The following is a 17,012-nucleotide window of genomic DNA, read 5'->3' on the forward strand; positions in this document are numbered from 1 at the left end:
GGTGTGTTTTTCCAGCTTCATTAACAGTTGTTTTTTCAGAGATCAGATGTCCTCACATCTTCAGCAGTAACGTTAATCCATATTGCACAGAGTGCATGTTTTGTATGATAAATTTTACCCATACCCTGCAGAATGAGAGACAGAGCAGCCGGGCTATGTAAAAAGTGTAAGGGGGCGTGTTCACGGTCACGTCCAGTGGGTGTGTGGGCAGAGACGCTCCACCACGAGTTACTACTGAGCAGACTCTGGCTCCAAAAGTGGAACATGGCAGCTCCCACAAGCGGGATATTTTGGCTTCATTTTTGCACAATGGGAGGAAGTGCTGTCGTGTCGTTCATCTTTTATACAGTAATTGGTTAGGACCAATCAGCAATCTTCTCCTTAAGAAATTTCAAAAATATACAACACAATATATATAACTTCATAAGTCGACAAAAATAAAATCCAGAAAAATCATGTAGCTTTTCAGATTCATGATTCTTTCGGTTGCATCATAAAGATGTTTCAAGTTTATACACTTAACCTTAAGTTGAGGTCTTTCATGTCTCTTTAACAAAAAACAGAAACAAAATCCCTTTTCAGAAATCTCTCTTCTATATGATGGTTTGTGTGTGTAAACGTGTATGCGTGTCTGTGTGTCCACACACAGCAAGCATTTGTTTGGCCTGCTGATATGGCGCCTCGAGCAAAAATCCTGGCCATGCCCCATCCCTTAAGATCCCGCTCCAAAGTCCTATTAACCTACAGATTTAGAAAGAAGACGCTGCATTATTAACTCTGAGGGAGATGGAGAATGAGCCTATTTCCAAAAAAAAGTGGAGTGTGTTCCTTTAAATACTATATATTGTTAAAAACTCTCTCTCTCACACACACACACACACACACCTTTTGAAATGTATTTTGGTCTGAAACTAATAAAGATCACACTAAAGTGATGGTTCATCATAGAAAGGAAGGCCTTCTCTGAATGAGACAAACTCAGAATCTGTGTCTTACTTTTCTTGTTTAGAGACTTCAGGAACTTCATTTTTTCCATATACACTGAAAAAAATAATCAGTGGGATAAACGTAAAAAAATTATTGTAATCGGTTGCACGAAATTAAGTTATGTTTGGTTAACCTTAGTTTTTTATGTTATACCTGCACACATTTTTCTGGTAACATGAACATGACTTTCTTATGTTGTTGTTATGTTTTTCATTCCGGTCAAATATTTATAGAAACCACTTGTTTATCAGACATGAACTTTTTGTGTTAATTGTATTGGACTACTATGTGTTATATTGACAAGATTATTTTATGGTAAGCTTATTTTATTTTATAACAAATTTCTAATATATAATATATAATCTAATATATAATTGAGTGTTCAATAAATAAAACTAAATTAAGGCTGATCTTACTGTATGTACTGCACACTTTCTCTTCAATCAAAGAAATAAGCAAAACATTTTTGAACAATGACCTGTATTTTTGAAAATACTACACAGTTGTAACAATGGACTTTCAATTCAGGCTTCCAAAATATACATGAGTCATATTTGTACAATGCATCTCTTGAAAAACATTCCACAACATTCCTCAAAGTTATCTTCTGTAAGCTGAATTCAACATTGTGGGGCCTTATGACATCGCGCTTATGTAAAAAATAGTTTTTTAAATGTAAGAGCCATAAGGTAATATGGCAACAGGGGTGTAATTATTAAAATGACACAAAGAAGAGACTTAAAATAACATTATAACCCACAGGCACAAAACCAAGAGACCTAAACTGATTAGTATTGGCTTGCTTCTATCACTAAACATCACAATCACTAATACTAGACGATGCAATCTGTTTGTAGTGGTGCACCTTGGGAAAAAAAATTGCTAACTGGTGAAATTGGTGCAAGGCACCATTTCCATTGAGAAAAATGGACATTCAAAGTTTGAATTTTTTTTAAAAGAGCCATGGCTTGAAAAGTGAAAACTGCAGTAATAAAGGCCCCAAGTTGAAAAGTGCCAGAAAAATAAGTTTCACTATGTACTGCAACTTTACCAGTGCTGGCTTAAAAGAAAGGATGGTACATATTCGAAGAGGTAAACATGTTGTTCTCACATCATAACTGGAAAACTGTTCAATCGTACAGTCTGGTCCTGAAAACCTGGGCCTTCTTTGAAAGGCTGTTCCTTTTGAGCTCCATAACCAGTTTCTATAAAACCTCGAAGGTATACTTTTCCAGTGGGTAGGTGAGGTTCAAAGTGTACATTAGTCCAAACAGCATTGCAGCTGCTAGGGTATAGTTATCCAAATCCTGCCAGACTCTCTGGCCTTCAAGGACTATCCCGATGTCCTCAGGGCTGCCATTGGCATCTCTTGACTTTATGATGTAAATTCCCATGGTTGTTTCCTTATTAGATCGTTGGATAACGGCTTCATCTGTGGCCTAGAAAATGCAGAATTGCAAAATTTAATTAAACAGAACACTGGTCAAAGAACATTATACCAAATCTTATTTTAATCTGTGTCACTATTCCAAAAAATGTTAACATTAACACATTAGGTGAACAAAAATGGATTCATTACAGCATGTGATTGGAGTCCTCAGAATGCTCAAAAAGGTAATGCATTTCTGAAGTGAAATCTCCATGCAAAGAAGCAGAATACTGTCAGAGCATAGAGAGGTGTTCAACTATGAACTCCACACATAGTTCTAATGCAGGTAAAAGAAGAAAAAAAACCACACCCATGGTAAATTGTGAAAATCCCAGGTGATTTTCAACATACCCCTGGCATAGAGTGACAAGCAGCATTTTGTTAAAATTATTATTTTCCCTAAAGTGTATACACAAATAAATTTTTTTCTTACCTGGGCCGTGGGCTCCAGAATGTTCTGAAGTCTTCTTCCTATTTGTCCTCCTCGCCTTTTGAAGACCTTTATTAGTTTGTCAGATAGCACATCTATCTGCGAGAGTAATCTGGACTGCAGTGGCATGGTGGTAATGCGCTTAAACTCTGCATTTATCTAAAAAGAGAAGTTGTCACATAAAAATGCTGTCAAAATCTCAAATCTCACAAGGTTACATCCACACAAAGTTGTTATTTTTTGTCATATTACTATTTATTAGCTATGGGTCCCATGTTGCTGAGCAGTTCCATAGTTGCCCTTACTTCCATACCACCCAAAGCCTGTTTGCAACCACAGCAGTTGCCTCCTTCTGGCCATTTTGCAGTTCTGCCAAATGACCCAGAAACTACATCTATTATTGTCATATACACATCAAGGTCTTTCATTAATACTAGTTAAATTAGTTAATTTGACCTTTCCAGAAAATTTACCTTACAGAATGTGAGATAACATATGCAAATCTTCACTAGTAAATAAAATAATGTTATTAAAACCTTAACTGTAACACCTCTACGTAACAGCGCTAGAGAATTGTTCTGAAGCAACACCAATCTGCCCTTCAGCAGGGATAAGCACCATATATCGATACAGAAAAAATAAATTTAACATATTTCTATCGTCATTATTTTTATCTCTTTAAGCCCTCCTCTCAGTCTCTCTATAAATCAGTTAAAATAATTTGTTGGGTTTTTGTGTGTCTTTAACATGTTATCAGTACATTACATTCACTGCCCCAGAACATGAAATAAAGCCCCACGTCATGCACTTCCTCTCCTAATGAGTACTGCATAGGTGTCATGCCCTAAATAAACCGACTTTAGTGAAGACCCCCCCCAACACACACACACTGAGCCCACCCCATGGCAAACTAGCTTATTTAACTGTTTAACTAAAACATTTTAGGTACAACCAGTTAACTAAATGGACACAAGTTTGTTAGTCTGTATTCACTGAGAAAAAACAAGCGAATGTGACTGGGCACACACTGAAAAAAAGCTAATGCACATAATATTGTCCCGCAGCTTAAGCTAGCATTATCGTTAGTTAACTTAAGGAATGACTTGTTTTTTCCATTATGTTGCTCAACAGCCATTCATGAGAAAAACTTCCCCATCTAATGGATGTTCTCTTCGTTTCCTCTCAAACATGTAGTTTTCAGTTTACCTCGACAAAGTAAAGCTCAGCACCAAACGTAAACTAAGCGAAGACAAAAAATGGCGGACCGCCACAGTGAATTTTCCCTCGCAGAACACACGGGGGTGGAGTTTCAACAGAAAACATAACTATTTTCTGTTATTTTGATATGACTGGTTTTAAAAGACTGAACATCCTTCTAAAACAAGTGAAAGGCGTGAGACTTAATTATGTTTAGACCAAAAATATAAATGATTCATGTTGGATATATTTACTGTATTTTTACTAATTTAACAACCTCATCATTGCATTAGTCGCTTTATGCTATAGCATTACGCTTACATTAGCTTGAAGCTCAAGGTCGTCATTTTATTTAATTTCTTTTTCTGGGCTTACAAACAGGACACACAACATTTAGATAACCGTTACACTGAATCTTGGGTCTGTGTTGAGTCTTCCAGCTGCTGACTACAGAAGCTAGATTGACCTTTCAGCATGTTTATAGCGGCTGTGGCTATGTGCTGGTAATGTTACCGTGTGTGAGCAGTCACATCGGCAGCAGACATGTTTCAACAAACTAGTCATATCCCGGCCCTACATTAGCTTGTTTAATGGTTAAGACACTGCAGGTACCACCACTTACTACAGACACCGATGCAAGTTTGTAATAGTCTGTTAATTTAGACTGAAAGAATATACAAACAATATTAACTCACATTATATATGTTAATTACTAATTTGCTTATTGCATAATTTCGGTTACCATTAGCTAACTGGAGCCTAACATTAGCCTTTCATGGTTTTCGATAAACAGCCCACATACCTGTAAAATAACAACACCCCAGTAAAAGTCCACATATATAAAGGGTCTACACTCTTTCTCACTGGTGTGTTAGCTTTAAAATCTTATTTACCTTCAAGTGTAAAACTCCAGATGGTAGTAGATTTTCCAAAGCGAGAGACAAAAATGGCGGACAGTGCAGCTGATTTTTCCTTTCCAGGGGGCGGAGCTTGAGGCTAAAACACGACTAACTTGTTTCTTTTCAACATGATTTGTTCTAAAAGAATGAATATTCTTAAAGAATATATGAAAATTAAAAGACAAAAATATGTTTAGATGTGAAATTTAAATTAGTCATGCTGGATATATGAAGTAATTCTATGCAAATTCAACAACCACCCTATTGCATTTTTTTCAGTGTATGATGATGATGAATTATGATCACAGCTGGCTCACAGCTCAGTGGACATTTAGATGAGAAAATATATATTTAACACATTTAAGGAAAATACTAATAAAATAAAAAATAAAATAAAATAAAATAAATGTTTATTAAGCAATTTTGATAGGAAATTGCTTAATTTTAGAAATGTTTTTGCTCTTTTTTGCTGTTTAGTTGTTTTCTTTTAGAATCATTCATCTTAGCCGAAACCCGTTCTCACTCCCGACACGTAAAATACTGACGATTTGTCGTGTCGGGAGTGAGAACGGGTTGGGGAGGCAGGAGGAGGAGAGACCCGAGACGGCCGCCAAGTGTCAGGTGAACTGATCTTCAGGTAAGAAGTTATGACCTGCAGTCTTTCTTTTCTTTTCTTTTCTTTTCTTTTCTTTTGACAACATGATTAAAATCATGTTCATGTTGTAATGACATTCATATTATAATAGTATAAAATAAAAATAGATACAATTAAAACTATGCATTTTCAAACAATAAAAAGTCACTCCAGAAAAGAATTAAAAGTCAACTTAAAAAGAAAAGAAAACTAAATTAAATATATACAGCACTGTGCAAACGTTTGGAGCCTCCACTCATTTCCTTGAATGTCAATATTTGAAAAATATTGAGAGGTTGCTGAGGACTTTTGGACAGCACTACATTATTTATTTATTTATTTAGTTACTGTACAGCACTTTGGTCCTGTGCTGGCTATTTTATAGTGCTTTATAAATAAAGTTGGATTGAATTGGATTATAATTAATATTAAAATAAGTTTGTCTTATAACTATAATTCATAAATATAATTTACATTGTAGAAATATGCACAAAATTTATATTTTTTCCACATCTGTCACTCAGTAATATCTTACTGACAATATAACATTATTATTATTTACACTCTTTGCCGCTAGGTGGTGATAAGAAGCAAATTTTTGCCGTTCATGGGAAAAGAGGAAGAAACCACCTTTCGCTGGTTTGGCTTCTTCTTCGCCTACCTCGGAAACGACAGGTAAACAAGCCATTTAAAACGTTTGTCCTTATTTGGTTTCATAGAAAATCAACCAGACAATATTGTCTTAGAGTAAACGAGAACACAGGAGTTGTTATGTTAGACGTTTATTTTATCAGGAAGTCGCACTTCCTATTTAATTCCTTTCCAGCTCTCCGGTTCATTGAAAGTTTTTGACTGTTTTTAGTCCAATGGTGGAAAAAATTGGGAGCTACTGGTAAGTAAATAAAGACTTAGCAGTAACAAATCAGGAGCTTTTATGTGAGTAAATTGACGCTGAGCGGTCTTGTTTTTGAATGTCACGTTTTTAAATGTGTCTGTTCCCCTTTTCAACCTCACTGACAATTAGATAAGACAAATCTGCATTGAACAAACTGTTGACGCCTTAAAGAAGTTGTCCTCCCGTTTTTGGTTATGCCACTGCACCCAATGCTGTCATGATCCCACGGGCCCTGTTGAAATTGTCATTATATCCCCCTGAATCAGAATCAGAATACTTTATTGAATTAGAGGATGACTGCAGTATACTTACAGCTCACCTGGACCTGCATTTATGCAAACATTAGGGCTGCTTAGTTTAATTAGTTAAATCAGTTATTTTGGTCAATTATTTTGTGTCTATTTAAAAAATCATGCATTTTAAAGGTAGTTACTGCCATGATAGTAACAAATTTCTAATATATTTAGAAATCTTTTTTTTAATAATTTGATGTTGTGCTTCCGTTAACCTTATCCATGGTCAGATTTATTTGCCTGCTCTAATCTCTTATATGTGGGTGCACTTGATGTGTGTCTTTGTATAACAGGAGTGGACTTATTAACCTGCACAGAGTTGATCACCTCACTTGATTTGATGCCTTCATGGGCCTTAAGGTTTAAAGCTTCAGCTGAAACAGCTCACATTTTCTTCTTCTTTTGGCTGTTCCCTTTATGGGTCACCACAGATGATTATCTCACCCTATCCCCAACACGCTCTTCTATCACACCAACCCTCTGCATGTCCTCCTTCGCTCTATTACTCTTCTCCATGGTCTTTCTTTTTTCCTTACTTCAAGGCAGATCCATCTTCAGCATCCTTTGTCCAACATGTCCAAATGATCTCAGCCTTGCCTCTCTGATTTTGTCTTCAAAGTGCTCAACCTGAACTGTCCCTCTGATAGACTCATTTCTAATCCTGCTCATTCTTATCACTTCCAGCAACCATCTTAACATCTCAAACCATCCCACCTCCAAGTCTTCTCAAAGAACACAACTGGATCAAGTAACTGATGCTTCCAGTGAAGAGCCGCAGTGGGAAATGATGGACCCTGAGGTGTCTGTGCTGCTGCACTGTGCACACTGGCATGGGCTGCTCGAGTCTCAAGTACAAGTGGAGCTTTCAGAAAGGTGCAAACATACAGTGCAGTACATCCTTTAAATACTTTTCATCACACGTCATGTAAAATCAATTCCTCCTTTCTCAGGTTTAACAGGCAGACAGATCTGGCTCTGGAGCGTCACATAGATGAGGTGTGGACGAAGCGGGTGTCCAAGGAGCCGTGGCTTTTCAACGGGGCAAAATTCAGGCTACATTCTTTCTGCTTAGCAGATCCACAAAATCCACCTTCCACTCCGTTGCCCCATGGCACCATTTTCCACCACACAGAGGACCAAAACAATCAAGGACAGAGGGATTTGGGTGAAATACATAACAGGTGTATAAGTCAGACAGAAAATGCTGAGGGTGCCTCCAATCATGACTACAGAGAGTTTAATGGCATTGCAGACAAACTTCCTCCACACCCTGCACCCCTCCTCACTCTGAGGTTAGGCCTCACGTGCTACAAGGACTACCTGGGAACAAACTGGTCGTGTGGGGTGGCCAAGCTGCGACAGCGTGGTGAGGCCGAGTTCGGAGATCCTCTGACGCTGCTGGCTCAGCCTCTAGGTGTCGGTGCCATACTGTGCACCAGCAATGGTCAGGTGGTCATGATCAGGAGGAGCCAAAAGGTGGCAGAGGCGGGAGGGCTCCTGGATATCCCCGGAGGCCACCCAGAGCCAAAGGTGATATGAATAAAGAGGATTCAGTCTCACCAAAATGCTTGATGTGTTGCTCATATCAACCCTGTTGTCCTCAGGCTGTGTGTGAGCGTCTAGGACAGAGGGTGTGTGAGGAGCAGATCGGCATAGCCATGATGGAGAGGAAGCCAGAGGCCGTCGTCTCAGAGCTTTTCTCCTCTGTGTGCGCCGAGATCAGAGATGAGGTGAAAAGTCATTCCTTTTCTGTTTGTATTCTTTTTATTCAGAATTGTAATGTCGTGTTTCACGTTTATGCACGTATACTTACTGCCAGAAGCCTGCTAGCAACTCTTTTTAAAGAGTCTAAATGGTGTCAGCAGATTTCCTTCAGTGAAATACTTCAAAATCAGAATTCTTGTTCAATCATGCATGTCATAGGCCCCACAAAGTGAAACCAGCTTCCAGAAACTTGGCACCACAGTTTGACTCAGCCCTAATATTTGATCCGCACATCAGAAAATTTACCAAGTTTTTTTATGAAGTGGAAAATTGTTAGGTCAGATCCTACACATGGGACCTCACGACATCACAGTGTAAAACAAGGATTTTATGCCTAAAGCAGTATTCACACAGTCACTTTTCTTTAATAAAACTTTGCACCAGCTGTTATGTCTAAGTAATGAAAGGGCTAAAATATTAATATTATTAATTTTACTGTTCTGTCCCAGGTGAATATTCCTCTGAGCTCCCTAGGACCGCCCGTCCTGATGGGCGTCGCTCTGAATCACACCAGCGCTGGAAGACCGAGTGCCGAGTTTTACGTCAGGTAGTCGTCGCTTCAGTTTTAATCCATACTGTGAAACCTGCAGCACAGATTTCTTGAAGTAGGTGTGTCAGTGAAAGTTGCTCAGAAAATGAAAGTATGGCAAAAAATTTTATAAAGATAAAATCATCACGATGACCACATCTCCACTACTAAAGACTGCGTAGTTTTCCATGTGGACTATTGAAGTAGCTTTGTATGAGTCACAGTTCAAAATAATCCCCTGCAACCTTTTTCTGATTGGCTGCCTCTGGTAAACAGAACATGAGTGGGTGAGGCTTCTGGTCACAGCCAGAGTGAGATGACTATATTAGGGCTACCCTCTCTCTTTGACATCATACAGACCTAGGAGTAGAAAAAAACTGCAATTTCCTGAGCTGACTGAATTAAAAGCACATTCAGGAGCACTGACTGCAAATAACTGCAATGAGGCTTAAACAAATATTATATATTTAGGCTGTAAGACTATATGATGTGTTATATGTATGTTTAGGGAGTCTAAACCTTCTTTAAACTTTTCTTTTTATTCTTGAAATCCATTTGTAACTGGAATCTTAATACTAAACAAGTTCAGTATTAAGAAGAAAAAACAGTTTTACTGCCCCATATAAAAGTTAGATATTAGGGCTTGAGATGAGTAAAGTTAATAGAGAGTTAAAATAGAAACAATAAAAATGCACACCAGTGAAAGACTAAAAGTAGAGGAACAGAAGTAATAATGAAGACAACTGAGAGACCATAAAAGATGACATCACATGATGGCAAGCCTATAAAAAGGTGTCATACAAAATTAAGTCCAAAGTTAAAGTTACTATTAGATTAGGTCTCAATTATCTAACCAGATTTGCCCAGCTGAGGTTATGAAGGGCAGCATAAAGCTGCACACAATCCTAAATCAAGCATCGTGAAATAGTAAATGTGGTTTGAATGGCTCTATAAAGATATAAATTTTAATCTGTGTGCTTTCAGTTGCTCCTTAAGTTCTGATGAAGTGAGAAAGTTGTACTGGAAAGGAGGAGTGGAGGCCAGCGAGTCCACAGAGGTCGTCTTTGTCAGCAGAACGGTGATATGTTACAGACATACAAATACCCGCAGACCAACACCAAAACGAGATTCTTGTACTTGCGTCTGCAGTAGGGAACAAAGTACAATCATCACTTTATGGAGAGATTACAAGCATATAAGGCAATTCTGCCTTTTTATATACAGTAGTGTGAAAAAGTGTTTGCTGATTTCCTATTTTTTTGTATGTTTGTCACACTTAAATGTTTCAGATCATCAAACAAATTTAAATGTTAGACAAAGACGGAACAAGTAAATGCAGTTTCTAAATGAAGATGTTTCTCGTTAAGGTGATTACATCAGACCCGGGTGTGGCTAGAGAAATTGAACTTTCCAAAGTTGTGATATACCACAGTTAATTTATGATAGAACAGATATGGGGGCAATCACTATTTTCACACAGAGCCATGTAGGTTTACTTACCTTTTTGTCTAATATTTAAATTTATTTGATGATCTGGAGCATTTAAATGCAACAAAACTCCAAAACAAAACAGGAAATTAGGAAGGGGGCAAACACTTTCTCACACCGTTGTATTTTGCACACTGTAGGAAGTTTTGCAGCTGGACAGAAGCAGCCCTCTGTGGTCGGAGCTTTGTCCGTCAGCTAAAGGAGCCATGCTGCTTTATCAGACTGTTAAACCTGACGTAGTTCCAGACAGACGCGGACGAGGCGATGCCAAGTTGACACCACCACATGTGCACAAAGAAACAGACTGATTAAAGTTTGGGGTTTTATTTACAAGTTATTCATAATTCAGTACTGTATAATTCATTTATACACTGTACAGCAAGAACAAGTAAAAATGTATTAAAATATTTTGAATAAAAACCTAAAGTGTCCATGTCTTTTCATAAAAGATATTATAAAATATGACACTGATTATCTTTGAGCAGGGAGTGTGCAGTTCCATATAATAAAACCTCAGCAGTGTTGGTGTTGTGTAATCACTGGTAATGCAGCAGCATTATTCGAGTCCTCTTGCTCCAGGTTCGCTCATGAGTAGCTCTGGTACACGCTGTAGTAATACCCCTGATCCTGATAAGGCACGCTCCACTGAAATATGAATGACACAAAATTAATTTAACATCTAGCAAATGCAGCTGTGCTTTTAGAGAGAAATAAGCCAGGTTAGCACTCACGTATCTTGGCGGCTGACTCCATGTCTGCATGCCGCTCCTGTGAGAGGATGGAGGGCCGTGAGGGTGGGGTCTTTTCCTGTAAAGTCGCCGTGTCTTCTCATGTTTGGGGACGGGGGGTAGCAGTCTACGGGCCTCATCTTTATACTCCTGCAGGAGCTTTAGCGCCTTTTCCTGCGGCAGCTCGACATACTGCAACTCCTCCAGGAGGTCATCCTGCTGCTCTGGAAGACTGCAGCTCACTGGACAGAGAGAGGAAAGTATTACAGGAATGACTGCTGTTTATTTTAACTGTCAGCAGCACCAGAATCTCCAGCTGAAAAGATCTTTTATAAACTATGTGGCTCCCAGCACATCTGAGACCTTCAATGATATCAATAAACAGAGTAATGAGAGGAAGAACCTTTCTTTCTGAAGGATTCACGGATTTAACCAAGAAGAATCTGAAGCCATTCCTCAGTGTAAATTTACAGGGATTACTGAAGAGACCAAATGGAACATATGAAACAAATTCATGTTTTGTTTTTGATCCCCTAATATAGACCTGTAATGTAACATAATATTACAACTGTAGGTAAACCTTGTAATTTGAGCAGGGCGGTCTCTGGGATGTGTTCACCGTCTCTCATCTGGTGCTGCGACAGTCGTCTTTTCCACTCGTCGCCTGAGGGAAACACCACCACCACCCGACGCCTGAAGCCTGTGAACAGCCGCAGCTTGTGACGGAGTGCAGAGAAGAGGATGTTGCACTGGAAACAGAAAGATGAAGTGAAATAACTACTAAGACTACAGCATAGTGAAATGTTTTGTCGAAGCTCTTTGCTCATAACTGTGGTGGTTACAGTTTAGATTTTATTCCACATATAACTGCTTTAAAGTAAATATTTTATTATTAATAGGACCAAGAAATAATCCCAAACTCCAGACTGCCGAGGCCCGATTTGAAACCAGAAAATCTTCTGCTGCTCATCCAAACCTCTATCACATGAGCCTAAATGAATCAGTTCACTTTGGTCTCCTGACACTTTGCTTGCAGAGGCTGATTCTCCAATAACGGCTTTTCTTCTACCACCTGATAGCAACTACTACCCTTAGGTGAGTTTCACAAGGGGACATCTCATAAGTCTTTTTTTTTTTTTTTTTTTTTTTGACCGTGAAGCATTACCTGGTCTAGGATGTAGTTTCCAGGAGTTTGGGCAGCCGTCTTGATTATTTCAGTAAGACAGTGAGAGGCCTGCTGGAGCCTGCTGTCCCTCTGCCCACCACTCTATACACACACATACAAACGGGTCAAACATTTTACATCAGGTGTGAACCATAACCTCTGAATGTGAATCACAGGAGTGAAGACCAGAGATCTGACTGACAATCATACAAGCAAGCAGCTCCTCTGTTCCCAGCAGTCTGTGCTGTTTCTCTGGAAGCTGCTTCATGTAATTCCTCGCCCAGACGCTCTTCCCAGAGGCAGGAAGACCCACCATCAGCACCACCTGGTGGAGCAGAGAGGTAGATAAGACATAACAAAACTGACATGTCAACTGTCAGAATATTAAATTTTGCACAAACATTCATGGGTCCCATAGGATGATCCTAATGACTCAGGTGATCACTCCTGTAACACTAAACGTTGTCTTTCTGCCATTTTCTCCCCTGCTTACATCCTCCACTCCACTCCCAACAATTTTCCACCTTAGGAGCATCTTCTATGGCTAAAATGCTCCATGTACAGGATCATCTGAACTTTGTTTAGTTCAAACTTTCAGAGGAAATTCTTAGAAAACATTACAATTCATCTTCACACTACAATTTCATCTTTAGGAGGAGCCTTTAGTAGTAGAAAGATTGGGAATACAAATTTGACTCTCACCTCGCACTGTGCTCTGGAGGTTGGAGCTGATGTGGAGCACACCCTTTGCCCAGGAGGAAGAGTGGCCAACGGTGTGAACCCTGGAGGGCCGGGGTACCAGGGTTGAGCTGCAGGGTCCAGGAGCAATTTGAACGAACAGCTCTTACAGAGGACATGAGGGAACAGAGCACGGCCCCGTAGCACCGAGGTGTCCATGGAAAAGGCCACTCCTACAAAACGACCGTTTTTATGGAAAGAGAGCTCGACAGCGCCGTCTGAGGAGAAAGACTGGGGGTGTGCAGGTGCGAACATAACACACAAACACAAAAAAATGGTTTAAATGAGAGAAAAGTCACTCGAGCGCTAGTAAAGCTGACTGAAAACATGACTTACAGCATAACAGCCGATGATATCCCCCTCCGAAAAAGGCTCTCCAAAGTTCTCTTCCTTTCTATCTGACACTTTTTTACCACGTCCATCATAACAAAAAGAGAGTTCATCCTCACCTGACGTGAAACCCAGAAGGATTCAGAAGCTTTTTAACAAGTAAATCAAATCTACAGACAATAAATATAAAAAAAAAAAACTTCATTCTTACTAGGGCTGCCACGATTAGTCGACTAGTCACGATTACGTCGACTATCAGAATCGTCGACGACTGATTTAATAGTCGACGCGACGTTTGAAGCTTTGTAAGATCACAAAAGACGCAGGACTAAGTAGTAGGATTTAAGAGTGTAATAACGGACTTAAACAGAAGATGGCAGTACAAGTACCTGCATGTACAAGGATGCCAGCTGCCGTTAAACCCCGAAGAAGAAGAAGTAGCTCTGTCCCAGAATTCATAGCGCAGCCCAGCTCAGTTTCCAACAACGGCGGCAGCTAGTTAGTTTTAATATTACTCTTATTATTCTTTCTGGGTCACAAAATAAACGTTTAACATATTTTCAGGCGAGAATGTAGCTGTGTAAACCTCAAATATCTGCTCAGTTTATCAAGACACCACATATTTTCAAAAGCGCTCCGACGTTTTCGGAGACGTCTGTTACCCACTAGCTCGATAGCTAGCCGGGGGCAAGGCTCACTAGAGTCCGGTGAGAACACCGGACTCCCGGCAAATCGTTTTCAAACGCTTTCGCTACTCAGGTTAAACATATATAAGTCACTTAGATAACTTAAAAATGTTATCGTTTGGCTTTTTTTTTTGTATTTTATTTGTTCCTGAGTAAATCGGTTTGGCTGAGATTAAAGTTATAGTTTTTACACAGCTGAATAAACGTCAAGCAGACAGCTGATTATCAGAAGTGTGAGATGCTCGAGAATATACTCCGTTGTCCCGTTATATTTTAGATAGCAAGGAGTTTATTAAATTTCACAGAAACAATCTGCAGATTTCATTAAACTTTAATAAACTATCATCTTGTCTTTATTTTTAGTTAGCACATACCTTAAACACTTAAAGCTGTAAGCTAATGATAGTTATATAAGAGCAGATGCTGCTGGTGCAATAAGCTGTACATTACGTCCAATGGATGATGATCTGATTAGTCGACTAATCGCAAAAATAATCGGTGACTAGTCGACTATCAAAATAATCGTTTGTGGCAGCCCTAATTCTTACCCGGCAGCCCTAATTCTTACCCAGCAGCAGAGAGGAGGCGGCCACTGACCAGCCAACTCTCAGTCCATATGGCTCCCTGACTTCATGGTCATCTGGCTGTGCAGTCAACAGTTTCCTCTCCAGCCTCACCTCAAAGCCCACCCTGCCCTGCTGCACCCCATGGGTGAGCCTGCAGCCTGACCACAGCAGGGGGAATTGAGCCCAGAACCGCGGCTGGCCAGAGGATCCATCAGGACTCACCTCGAAGTGCAGGTGAGAGCCATCTGAGTAAGTGACAAGGAGACTCAGGGAGTCAAATCAAATACACCCTTGGGGGTTAGTCCAGACAAAATTAAAACAAGTAACTCATAAGAAAACTCAAGTGCTGATTAAAATTTGTGTGGGTGTGTTTCCACACATTTATCTAGTCTGACTTTATCTTCATCTTGTTCCTCTGCCTCACTCCTCTCCGCAGGGGGCTGTGGTGATTTGGCTCTGGTTGAAAAAAAGAGACATGTCACATTTAATGATTTAAGAACTTTATTAAATCTAAATCTACGGGTAAAACTTGGTAATGAGGTTTCTGCTTACACAAAGATAAAGATTTCTTTTATGCCGCTGTGCTATGCATTCTGCAGTGAAACTGGATCAGAGCTTGTTTTAGCAGACGAGCATACATACATTCTTACATGCGTTCACTCCTCGTTCATTGCACAGAATAAAATAACAATATAATAAAACAGGAAATATTAAAGTATAAATACACATAAATACAGTAAAAATAAATAAAAAGATATTACATGTTAATCTGGCCTTAAGAAAAAAAAACTGCCCCATCCACACATGTATACACATAAAAAAATCATTCAAAGTAAGGATTTAAAACATATTCCTAACCAGTGGTGCAGTAACCAGGACCACAATATTGGAAGAGCTTTAAATCCTTCTTCTCTCTTAAACTGAGAAAACCTATTTTAACATGACCTGATTAGCTCACTGAGAGCAACAGAGGACAGCAACAGATTCTTTCACGCTCCTGTCTGAGGGAACGTTACAGGTCCTTCCTTCCTGCTGCTTTCAAACTCTTTAATTCATCCAATTGGGTCAGGCCCACACATGCAGAACAGGATTAATCACACCTCACTGCACTCTGGCACTTTTGTACGCAATGACATATATTGCACACATATTTGTGTACTTTTATGTCTATATGCATATTTATACCTGTATCTCTATATTTATTTTAATAGTTATCTATTAATATCTCTGTTTCTACTCTTCATTTTATATGAGTGTTTGACGTTTGCTGTATGTGTGCCGCTATGAGAACTCAAGTTCCCTGTGGGATTAATAAAGTCTCTGTGATTCTGATTCTGGACTTGGCCCACGCTTCGTTTGGCTGGGATTTTCCATCAGTGGATGTGGTACTAAAGACGTGTCTTGGGTGAGATGAGAGTTTAAAAATCTTTACAAACTTTATCAAGTTCTCAAGACCAAGAGAACCTACACATATGAAACTCCACAACGAGAGCTCCACACGGTAATTACAGTATGCTGTGGACAGATGTGAGGGATTTTCACTGAACCCGATGCCCTCTGTGGGGCGGGTTTCTTCACCATACTCTACCTCTTGTATCGTATCTCCTCTTTGAACTCGTAGAACGACCTTCCTCTGCCCATGTCCTCCTCTACTGGACCCTCCGCATGTCCCTGTTCTCCTCCCTCCGCATGGCAGGCAGTGACACCCGCAGCAGCAGCCTCCGAGCCGGGCTGTGGTGCAGCTGGACTGGGCTCAACCTCAGTCTGTGTGGCCATGTCTGTGTAGCCGCGGTCTACTTCATGTCGCGCAGTAGCACCAATCTCTGAGGATAGAGGGCGGACGTCTGCTGGCTCTGTCTGTACTAAAAGTATAGGTGAGCTGTCATGTAGCTTCAGCGTTTCTTCTTCGCCGTCTCCTCCGCTCTGCTCCCCCTCTGCTGCGGACCACAGCCGCTCCACCAGCTCAGCCTTCAGCCCTCTACTGTCCAGCCCCAGCTCTTTAAGTCTGGACCGCAGCTCGGCCACTTTTAACTTTTTAATGTCCGCCAGCTTCATTGTTCCCGCGCGAGTATTACGTTTATTTGTCTTTTAATTGTAAATGCGAATTATTTAAGTTTTTAAAAAGCCAAATACAAAGTAAAAACTGTGAAAGAAGAACAGGCTGGAGTCAAAACAACTGTTCAATATGGTGCCTTGGAATTTGATTGGCTCGTTACTTCTTCCTCTTTCTCATTTAAGACAGATACGTTTTGTT

General features: G+C 39.8%; 3 protein-coding genes across 6 annotated transcripts; 1 reads left to right on the forward strand and 2 right to left on the reverse strand.

Moving 5' to 3' along the window:
* Nucleotides 1-1,404: 1,404 nt before the first annotated feature.
* LOC146392530 (uncharacterized) lies at nucleotides 1,405-5,010 on the reverse strand. Of its 2 annotated transcripts, none has more exons than XM_084949196.1 (3): nucleotides 4,937-5,010; nucleotides 2,850-3,005; nucleotides 1,405-2,426 (listed from the first exon to the last, which is right to left on the reverse strand). In XM_084949196.1, the coding sequence occupies exons 2-3, from the start codon at nucleotides 2,973-2,975 to the stop codon at nucleotides 2,193-2,195; spliced, it is 360 nt and encodes a 119-aa protein (XP_084805322.1). In that variant the 5' UTR covers nucleotides 2,976-3,005; nucleotides 4,937-5,010; the 3' UTR covers nucleotides 1,405-2,192. The 2 variants fall into 2 exon arrangements, with proteins under 2 accessions (XP_084805322.1, XP_084805329.1); XM_084949203.1 differs by lacking the exon at nucleotides 4,937-5,010 and adding an exon at nucleotides 4,053-4,139.
* Nucleotides 5,011-6,193: 1,183 nt separating this feature from the next.
* nudt22 (nudix (nucleoside diphosphate linked moiety X)-type motif 22) lies at nucleotides 6,194-10,965 on the forward strand. Of its 3 annotated transcripts, XM_084949231.1 has the most exons (7): nucleotides 6,258-6,468; nucleotides 7,449-7,637; nucleotides 7,715-8,294; nucleotides 8,369-8,494; nucleotides 8,978-9,075; nucleotides 10,042-10,135; nucleotides 10,686-10,965. In XM_084949231.1, the coding sequence occupies exons 1-7, from the start codon at nucleotides 6,443-6,445 to the stop codon at nucleotides 10,851-10,853; spliced, it is 1,281 nt and encodes a 426-aa protein (XP_084805357.1). In that variant the 5' UTR covers nucleotides 6,258-6,442; the 3' UTR covers nucleotides 10,854-10,965. The 3 variants fall into 3 exon arrangements, with proteins under 3 accessions (XP_084805361.1, XP_084805357.1, XP_084805350.1); XM_084949235.1 differs by lacking the exon at nucleotides 6,258-6,468 and adding an exon at nucleotides 6,194-6,251 and having other exon boundaries at nucleotides 10,042-10,795; XM_084949224.1 differs by having other exon boundaries at nucleotides 10,042-10,795.
* LOC146392532 (heterogeneous nuclear ribonucleoprotein U-like protein 2) lies at nucleotides 10,854-16,957 on the reverse strand. Its single transcript, XM_084949211.1, has 10 exons — nucleotides 16,347-16,957; nucleotides 15,138-15,214; nucleotides 14,761-15,003; nucleotides 13,513-13,625; nucleotides 13,141-13,407; nucleotides 12,641-12,763; nucleotides 12,439-12,540; nucleotides 11,854-12,022; nucleotides 11,277-11,515; nucleotides 10,854-11,190 (listed from the first exon to the last, which is right to left on the reverse strand). The coding sequence occupies exons 1-10, from the start codon at nucleotides 16,811-16,813 to the stop codon at nucleotides 11,131-11,133; spliced, it is 1,860 nt and encodes a 619-aa protein (XP_084805337.1). The 5' UTR covers nucleotides 16,814-16,957; the 3' UTR covers nucleotides 10,854-11,130.
* Nucleotides 16,958-17,012: the final 55 nt, after the last annotated feature.

Source organism: Perissodus microlepis, chromosome 2 (genome assembly GCF_051167445.1).
Source record: "Perissodus microlepis isolate ML-2025 ecotype Zambia chromosome 2, ASM5116744v1, whole genome shotgun sequence".
NCBI lineage: Eukaryota > Metazoa > Chordata > Actinopteri > Cichliformes > Cichlidae > Perissodus > Perissodus microlepis.

Coding starts and splice junctions, on each gene's coding strand:
- LOC146392530 (XM_084949196.1), bottom strand. CDS start 2,975: ATGCCACTGCAGTCCAGATTACTCTCGCAGATAGATGTGCTATCTGAC. Junction 2,427..2,849: donor TTCTGGAGCCCACGGCCCAG/GTAAGAAAAAAA, acceptor TGCATTTTCTAG/GCCACAGATGAAGCCGTTAT.
- nudt22 (XM_084949224.1), top strand. CDS start 6,443: ATGGTGGAAAAAATTGGGAGCTACTG. Junction 8,295..8,368: donor GAGGCCACCCAGAGCCAAAG/GTGATATGAATA, acceptor TGTTGTCCTCAG/GCTGTGTGTGAGCGTCTAGG. Junction 8,495..8,977: donor GCGCCGAGATCAGAGATGAG/GTGAAAAGTCAT, acceptor GTTCTGTCCCAG/GTGAATATTCCTCTGAGCTC.
- LOC146392532 (XM_084949211.1), bottom strand. CDS start 16,813: ATGAAGCTGGCGGACATTAAAAAGTTAAAAGTGGCCGAGCTGCGGTCC. Junction 13,408..13,512: donor ATATCATCGGCTGTTATGCT/GTAAGTCATGTT, acceptor GCACACCCCCAG/TCTTTCTCCTCAGACGGCGC. Junction 11,191..11,276: donor GGAGTCAGCCGCCAAGATAC/GTGAGTGCTAAC, acceptor TTCATATTTCAG/TGGAGCGTGCCTTATCAGGA.